Source organism: Macrobrachium rosenbergii, chromosome 30 (assembly GCF_040412425.1).
Source record: "Macrobrachium rosenbergii isolate ZJJX-2024 chromosome 30, ASM4041242v1, whole genome shotgun sequence".
Taxonomy (NCBI): Eukaryota; Metazoa; Arthropoda; class Malacostraca; order Decapoda; family Palaemonidae; genus Macrobrachium; species Macrobrachium rosenbergii.
Window position 1 is genome coordinate 1629550 of NC_089770.1, and position 8951 is coordinate 1638500.

Consider the following 8951-nt stretch of genomic DNA (forward strand, 5'->3'; position numbering starts at 1 on the left):
CATTGTTTGGCTGGTATATTTCCATACAACACACATACACACGTACAAATAGAAATATCTATCTAGCTGCCCTTCCTTCATTTTCTTCAAGTGCCACTGCAAATGTGGCTTCCACAGTTCATTGGCAAAACCCCAGATATCTCCAGTGCTTTTTCAGACTTCAGGAGGGATAAACAAACCCGCTACAATAATGCTATATTCATTTATTCCTGAGCTGACAGCTGTTTTTAAACCGTCCATGAGCGTCTTCATGGCTAATCCAGATTCCCAATAATTATATATGCACTGTGTATATATATTTATGTATATATATAGATATAAATATAAATATATAAATGTATATATGTATACATATACATATACATACATTCATATATATACTGCATAGATATGTATATGTATATATACATATATATATCATATATATATATTATATGTATATATATATATTCACCATTTATTATTTATTTAAGAATTTAAAACTGATTGCTGTCCGCCTTCCCTTGTTCCATTCGTTAGTAGAATAGAATCATATGCCAACGGCCTCTAGCATTCTGTTCTAACCACCCATCCAAATGCTGACCTGTCACAATAGTACTTAACTTTGATGGGTAAAATCTAATTGTTTTGATACTTTATTCTTGTATTCCCTGGCGGCATTCTTTGTCATCCTCATTACCTTATCTGCATCATTCTTAACAACCAGACTGCTTTTAAGTAATCTCTAACTGCCGTTAAATAGTTCTTTTGTATTTATAAAAAAGATTCAAAATGTATTCATACATCCCACCGCAGTTAAATATGTCTTTTGTGTTTATAAAAAGATATGAAATGTATTCATACATCCCACCGTAATTAAATACTTCTTTTGTATTCAAAGAATGATTCAAAACATATTTATACATCCCACTGTAGTTAAATAGGTCTTTTGTGTTTATAAAAAGATTCAGATTGTATTCATACATCCCACTGCAATTAAATGTATTCACAACCTTGCTGTAATCTCTAACTGCAGTTAAATAGGTATTTTCTGTTCAGAGAAAGATATAAAATGTATTCATGCATCCTACTACAGTTAAATAGGTCTTTTGTGTTTATAAGAAGATATAAAATGTATTCATACATCCCGCTGTATGGATAAATGAAATCTAACGACAGACATTAAGGTAACAGTTTTATTTAAGGAATAAATTAATGACAGAGATGAATGGAATCAGTTAGCCAGCATAGCTCGTCCTGGTACAGCAATAGTAGTTCTTCTGGTAAGAGCTGCGGCACCAATTGGCGCATCCTCCGAATCCCCTTCCAGGATAAGAGTTCTGGAAGGGGAATCCTGGAACGATGTCTGGGTAGTGGGCTGGGTTGTAGGAGGTACCACCAACACCCAGAGATCCAGCTCCAACTTGTCCGAAGCCTCCAAGATTGGAGCCTCCTCCAAGATGTCCACCTCCAATGCCAATACCAGAGCCTCCGAGATGTCCACCTCCAACGCCAATGCTGGAGCCTCCAAGATGTCCACCTCCAACGCCAATGCTGGAGCCTCCAAGATGTCCGCCTCCAACGCCAATACTGGAGCCTCCAAGATGTCCACCTCCAATGCCAATACTGGAGCCTCCAAGATGTCCACCTCCAACGCCAATGCCGGAGCTTCCAAGGTGTCCACCTCCAAAACCAACACCTCCAAGATGTCCACCACCAACTCCAACACCAGCACCTCCAAGATGTCCTAAAGACGAGCCGCCTCCAAATCCACCTGAGAGACCTCCACCGTGGGCTCCTCCGAAGCTTCCAGCTCCAAGACCCCCAGATCCGAAACCTCCACCTCCAAAGCTTCCGCCTCCAAGGCTTCCAGCTCCATGTGAGCTGGAGATGTGTCCTGGAAGAGCGGTTACCAAGGCGCATAAGGCCGTAGCCACGAAGAGGGTTGATTGCCCGATCATCTGGAGGAAGAAAATAAAATGAAGTATTTTATTAAATATTAACGTCATATTTGAGTTTGAATACAATATTTTTAATTAAATTAGCATTCAGATTTAGCTTTTGAATCTATTGATACTTAAGTTGGTGATTGTATTTGAGTTTAAATGCATAATTAATTGAATTTGCCGTCATACTTAGGTTGATATAATTACAATTTAAAATGACAGTCGTATTTAAGTTTAGATACGAGATTAATAATTATATTGGCCGTCATAATTAAGTTTAAATACATTGTTAACTAAATTGGCAGCTGTATGTAAGTTTGAATGCGTTACTAAGTAAATTAACAGCCCTAATTGTGTTTGAACATATTATTAGTTAAATTGACAGTCATATTTAGGTTTAAATAACTTACAAATCAATACTGTTCAACTCTCAATTTCCGTTGTTGCTGAGACTAGAATACAAAATATGAAAAATCATAGCAGAATAACAATAGGAGTTGTTAAAGACATTAAACTTTGGTATGTTTGCAGTTTTAGTTTTGCAATGTTCCTTTTCATATAAGACAGTTACGTAGCCTTTCTGTTACTTGATCAATGATGCGGAACTTATAATATATCAAAGAAAGGCTCAGTTATCACATCGAACTAACTTGTCAGTGAAGAAGTTGTTTGAGCGATTTTAACAATATCTTTGAATTATGCTATTATCATTAGACCGATATGCCATCGGTATATGTGTGTGTGTGTATGTATGTACAAATATGTATGTACAAACGTTAATCAACCAAATATAGTCGGTTCTCAACACAAGCCATCAGTTGGGACTACAGAGTTACATGACGGAGTTACGAATTACGTAAGGAAGCGGGTACGGTCAACGGCTCTCTGGTGTAAACAGATGAGAGTAGAAAATCGTAGGCAGAATTTCAATCTCAATAAGTTTTATAAATATAAGTAGAGCTTGTATTAGGGTAGATTCTAGTTAATTCAGTGGACGACTCTATAGTCACTAAACAGGAGATGCTACTGTGATCAAACAACTGACGTAGAATTAAAAAAAAAAAAAAAAAAAAATACGTTATTTTCTTACCTTGTGACTAACAGAGTACTCGTATCTGTTCTTCAGGAGTTCTTGAGAGTACCGTCTTCGTTCCCCGAATTGATGGCGTAATCTGGATGGCTGGTCCTTTCGCCCTGTCTTTTATATACGACCCGAAGAAAGTACTGTACCTTCCCAAGTCAATCGCTGTAGTTCTGCGGACTTCCCAGGAAAGTACGGGGAAGTCACCGAACTCTTTGTATGCCAGACGGCGCGCGGGTGGGTTTCCAAAACCGCCTGTCGGGATGGCGGTCACCCGTCTTTTGTTTTTAGTTTTTTTTTTTTACTTGTTGACGGAAATACAATGACCCTGTCTTCTTGTGTTTTAATCTAGATTCCGTGGTTAAAGTGTATAGGTCTACTGCAGCTCACTTGCAATTCAACGTCTACTACAAGGAGTGTAGCTTCACACATCGGTCTAGGTGAGGAGAATTTTAAGGAGTCTTCTCAGAGGGTTTGTTGGTGTGGATTGGGAGGAGGAGAAGGAGGAGGGAGAGGAGGAGGAGGAGGTACTGACAGTAGGGTTCATAAGGGGGGAAGGGGTAGGTAGATAGGTAGGTAGGTAGATTTACGACTTGGAGTTAACGGCGTTGGTTGCTGGTAGGGTGAGTTTTCGTGGGCCATCATGGCTAGACTCATAACAGCTTCTCGCCTCTTCCCGGAATTACGACGGGGCTTGTTGGGGGGAAAAAATTAGGATTCCCTGGTCAAATTATCATTCGCTAATCTTGAAGAATCATTATGTTCTCTCCCCCTAAGGTTTTCTTTGTTGAACTGGTTTGCAGCCGGTTGTGTTGTGGGAATTCCCATAAAAGGAACTCAGAGATAGCGGGATTCCCGCGCGCTTTCTTCGTGAGCATTGGAAAGTTATCCTGTGAAGAAATGAAAGCGTCAAAAACTGACCTTTTTAGTTTTCTGAAAAGAAAACTATTGTGCCGGCTTTGTCTGTCCGTCCGCACTTTATTCTTCAGCACTTTTTCTGTCCGCCCTCAGATCTTAAAACTACTGAGGCTAGAGGGCTGCAAATTGGTATGTTGATCATCCACCCTCCAATTGTCAAACACACCAAATTGCAGCTCTCTAGCCTTAGTTGTTTTTATTTTACTTAAGGTTAAAGTTAGACATAATCGTGCATTTGGCAAAGATATAGGATAAGTCAACACCCGGCCGTGGTTAAAGTTTCATGGGCCGCGGCTCATACAGCATTATACCGAGACCACCGAAAGATAGGTCTATTTTCGGTGGCCTTGATTACACGCTGTAGCGGCTGTACAGAAAACTCGATTACGCCGAAGAAACTTGGGCGCATGTTTTACTTGTTTGTTCTTGGGCCAACTCCTTTTTGGGGGATGTAAAGTTGAAAAAGTTCTTTAAGACCTAATATCTTTTCAGCTGTTTTTATATTCATCATGGAGAATTTCATGGAGAATTTCTGGCAAAGTCCCTTGGCTATATATATTGTATATTAGATATTCACCCGGGTGATGTTCTGAGACAAGAATGTGTACGGTTAAGACGAAGGTCACATTCGTTGGCCGAGTTGTCTAAAACGGCTTCTTACAGTGACCTTTTAAGGGGCGAACGAGGGAGGAATATGAATGCCAGACAGGAAAGCAGAGAGAGAGAGAGAGAGAGAGAGAGAGAGAGAGAGAAATTATGTTCCTAACTGCAGGGAGTAGCGACACGTTAAGCCACCTCCTGTCTACACCTATGCCCAAGAATGCTAGGCCTTCTTCTTCTTCTTCTTCTTCTTCTTCTTCTTCTTCTTCTTCTTCTTCTTCTTCTTCTTCTTATTATTATTTTTTTTTTCTTCTCAGCTTAATTCCCAGTCGGGGTGGTTGTTTTTAGTGAGCATCTTCCAGCTATTTCTATCCTGAACAGCTCATCTCATAATTGATTTGATTGATGTTTTACAGAAGGAAGCCCATCTTGACTTCAACCCTCCCTATCTATCCGGACTTGGGACCGACATTGAGTATGGACTGTCATCCACCCCCTCCCCGAATACCCCTACAGCAACCAAGTATCAAGGTAAAGAATGTGAAGCCTCTATTCTTTTATTATACCAAAAGCTAATCAAACCACCCTTAGGCCTATGTCACAAATGTCCATAAGTAATAAAGACTTTTAGACACCTAAATGTTGTCAGCTGCATATCTATTTGTTAATGGACAATAAAACATCCACATCAAGAGTCCATTTATAATTCCCTAAATACACAACATCAAAAGACAAAATAATTTCATGAAACTCTTGCAAGTGATTGTGAACACATTAACTCACTTTACTCTAATACTTGAATAAAAAAAAATGACGTCCCACAAGGGACGGTCAGCAACACAACAGCAGAAGAATCAACCAGCATAAGTTGTTCTTGTGCAGCAGTAGTAGTTGTTCTGGAACGAGCTGAAACACCAGTTGTCGCATCCAGCAAATCCCCTTCCAGGGTAAGAGTTCTGGAAAGGGAAGCCCTGAACGATATCTGGATAGTGGGAAGGGTCGTAGGAGATGCTGCTCCCTCCGAATCCGTTGTTGACTCCAAAACCTGAATCGTGTTGGCTGAAACCTCCAAAACCTTGGTCATGGGAAATGGTTCCATGTTGGCCGAAGCTTCCAAAGCCTGAGTCGTGTTGGTTGAAGCCTCCTCCAAAACCGTGATCACGGGTGAGTCCTCCTCCATGTTGGCTGAAACTTCCAAAGCTCTGGCCATGTTGCTGGAGGTGGTCTGGAAGAGCAAGACCTGATGCCATTGCGCACATGGCAGCTAAGACGAGAGCTGATTTTCCGATCATTCTGGAAAGCAGAAAGTTCAGTATTGTAACTTGTGGTCATCTGGGAGTTTACATATTTGTTCAAAATTGTAGCGCTGATCTTTTTCTGAAATGTATGACTGCATATCTCTAGTCAGTATGGGAAGAAGTAGTTGTACCAATTCACTCACTTGAGTGTGATTACTTTAAGTATTTGAATAAACACAAATAGTATATTGTTTTTACATATATCTTATATATTACTAATGATTACTACTGACATTTAGTAATTAGCTCCCCAAACTACCAGGAACTGGAACGTCCTGCTACCATGAGCTGAGATACTTTGATCCATTATTAAGAGACTGAGTTATCTACCATTTCAGCAAGTGTTTGAAAGTCCCCAAGTAACTATTTGGTACTACTATCACCCTTGCGTTTTTGGTTTCTATTACGAATAGTTTGACCTATTTTTCCACTTCGTAAAGGGCAAAATAGGCCTAGCTAAGAAGCAATATAGTCTTCAAAAGCTTTGTCTGAATTTGAGATTTAGGAAGAAACTGACTGAACCTAACTGTTGTCAAATGAATTAGATGAATCATCATGTTATTCAGGTACTGGAAAATCTAATTGGTTTTCATTTCATCTCGATTAGTGTCTTGTGGGAAAGCTAATTAGTTCCCAGCTTGAGAGGAATTGAAAAGTGAATATATAAAGACCTTGGCAATTATACAAAAAACCCCTTGATGTTTCATTCAGAGTTCTTGCCTCTTCCATTTGTCATTGAAATCATAACGAAATATTTTTTGTTCTCTCTTTTCATAAAATATCCCTGGAAAATTTGCCTGCGGATCAAGGTACAATGGGCAGATTAACAGTTTTGTTCCGTTAAAGTGAAACTGACTTATCTGATTTTGTTACAAAAATAAATATAAGATAGTGTCTTTAACTGCTGACGATATTTTCTGTAATATTCTCAGACTAATATTCTAAGGTCTTGCATATTCTTCAAATTATCTTTCTAAAACATCTCTAAGACTATGATTCAATAAGTTATTACAAAGATTAATAATAATAATAATAATAATAATAATAATAATAATAATAATAATAATAATAATAATAATAATAATAATAATAATAATAATAAAAAATTATCGTTTTGAAACAACTCCAAGGGTATGATTCAGTAAGTTATTAAAATGATTACTAAAATAATAATAAAATAATAATAATAATAATAATAATAATAATAATAATAATAATAATAATAATAATAATAATAATAATAACAACAACGACTTAAAATTTTCATTAAAACTGACAGAACTAAACCTTGCTGGTTAGAAACGTTTGTGCTTAGGGAAAGATAAGTTAGAGAAGTTGAACAGCGAAGAAGGCAAGGCGAAGTTAATGAATGAAAATAAAAAGGCAGGGACACTGAGCATTTTCTACAAATCAATACCCTCCTATGCTAGCAAGGGAAACGATAGGCAGATAGCAGCACTAGAAAAGGGAAGATTAGGAAGCAATTATGAAATATTGACTGATGTCACACGAAGTAATGGACCAGAGGAGCATTCTAGAAAGAGGTTATGAACAGATTAAGTTTGGTGAGGTTAGGTTAAGTAAGGTTAGGTTAGGCTAGGTCTAAATACTCCAGATTACCAGTCTGGTGTCACACGAGGTAAATGGACTGAAGGAGCTTTCTAGGAAGAAAATATAAACAGATTAAGTTAGATCAGGTTAGGTTAAGGCAGATAAGGTTAGGTTAGCTTAGGTCTACAGTAAACACTCCAGATTAAAAGTTGACTGGATGGCTGTAAGAGAGATACTTTCAAAGACTTTCAGAGGCTTTCAAAAACTCACCTCAAGGATGCTTCGAGAGCTGTTGAGGCTACAGAAGAAAGTCGTATTCTGATGGTCATTCCAACTCTTCATCGACCTTATATAGGCCTATGGAAAGCAGATCAGGACATTACCAGTTCCCTCGAGAAAGTTATCGGATCATCTGTGGGAGAGTTTCCAAAAACTTCCGTCGGTTTGAAATTCAATCTGTCGTTTTCCTTTCGTGCTATTGGCTTGTAGCTTCATGGTGCCTCCAACGTACAGCAAATAGAGGTCGAGATAATGAGGAAAGGTGCTTTTTTCGTAGGCCTCAAATGAATCTGTGTTTCTGTTTAAAGAAGGCAAGAAACCAATGTCCTGGTCTGGACGAGTCTTAGTCTTAACAAGTCAATTAGTAATAAGACTATTGGATATGATAGGCCTACCTATCTAGGCTCCATTAGTTTTCATGACAAGGGCGATGTTTCTTCATTTCCTCATAGAACTTTAAGAGAGATATTGTACAAGTGACATTTAGAAGTCTAGAGAGGTCTTGAAAATCAAAAGTGACGTCCAAATAATTGTGACAATTGAAATGTATGATGTGTAATTTATAATGTATAATCCCATTCATAAAAATGTAAGGAAGGACCAGAGACTTTTAAAAAGGACGCATTAATATTAATAATTCACAGCCATAAAAAGACATTAATTATAATGCAAGAATGTGAAATAAAAAAAATTATAACATTCTTATCCTTACTTCGGTCAACATGAACGTAAAGAATAATGTCCTAACTATTTACGACCAATTTATAAATTTTAATGTTTTGTGACATATAGGGAAGGATTTTCCCTTTGATCTCAAACGTAACAGTGACTAAAATAATACTTGTAGAATTTTAAAATTTATAGCATGAAAGTCACTTAAAATCTGAAAGATGCAATGCTATTACAGTTAGTAAATTACTTTATAACACGATGTTATAGAATATATATAGTCTTGCCTGTTAATGTATATACTTTTCTTCTGGGGAACTTTACGAATTTTTAAATATCAATGGTAACATTGATATTAACATTTCTTCAGCTCATACACAAATTAAACGATTCACAATTACATAAGATAAAAATTGAGGTCATTCGAACGTATCAGTAAATAAATATTATTTGGTAATCCACATTTCTAAAGGAATGGAATGGAATATGGAGTTTAGGACAAAGGCACAGCACTGGGACCTATGAGGTCATTCAGCGCTGGAAAGGAAATTGAGAGTAGGTAACAGGAGGAAAACCTCAAAGCAGTTGCACTTTGAAATAACTGTTAGGAGAGGGTGTATAGCAGGATGG

At 37.6% G+C, this 8951-nt stretch overlaps 2 protein-coding genes across 2 annotated transcripts; both read right to left on the bottom strand.

Annotated features, from left to right (window-relative positions):
- Positions 1 to 1161: 1161 nt before the first annotated feature.
- Positions 1162 to 3156, bottom strand: LOC136854916 (uncharacterized). The gene is made up of 2 exons (XM_067131444.1): positions 3016 to 3156; positions 1162 to 1940 (listed from the first exon to the last, which is right to left on the bottom strand). The coding sequence occupies exon 2, from the start codon at positions 1938 to 1940 to the stop codon at positions 1218 to 1220; it is 723 nt and encodes a 240-aa protein (XP_066987545.1). The 5' UTR covers positions 3016 to 3156; the 3' UTR covers positions 1162 to 1217.
- A 2056-nt stretch (positions 3157 to 5212) lies between these two features.
- Positions 5213 to 7796, bottom strand: LOC136854917 (filaggrin-2-like). The gene is made up of 2 exons (XM_067131445.1): positions 7644 to 7796; positions 5213 to 5817 (listed from the first exon to the last, which is right to left on the bottom strand). The coding sequence occupies exons 1-2, from the start codon at positions 7700 to 7702 to the stop codon at positions 5379 to 5381; spliced, it is 498 nt and encodes a 165-aa protein (XP_066987546.1). The 5' UTR covers positions 7703 to 7796; the 3' UTR covers positions 5213 to 5378.
- Positions 7797 to 8951: the final 1155 nt, after the last annotated feature.

Coding starts and splice junctions, on each gene's coding strand:
- LOC136854916 (XM_067131444.1), bottom strand. CDS start 1,940: ATGATCGGGCAATCAACCCTCTTCGTGGCTACGGCCTTATGCGCCTTG.
- LOC136854917 (XM_067131445.1), bottom strand. CDS start 7,702: ATGACCATCAGAATACGACTTTCTTCTGTAGCCTCAACAGCTCTCGAA. Junction 5,818..7,643: donor GCTCTCGAAGCATCCTTGAG/GTGAGTTTTTGA, acceptor TCTGCTTTCCAG/AATGATCGGAAAATCAGCTC.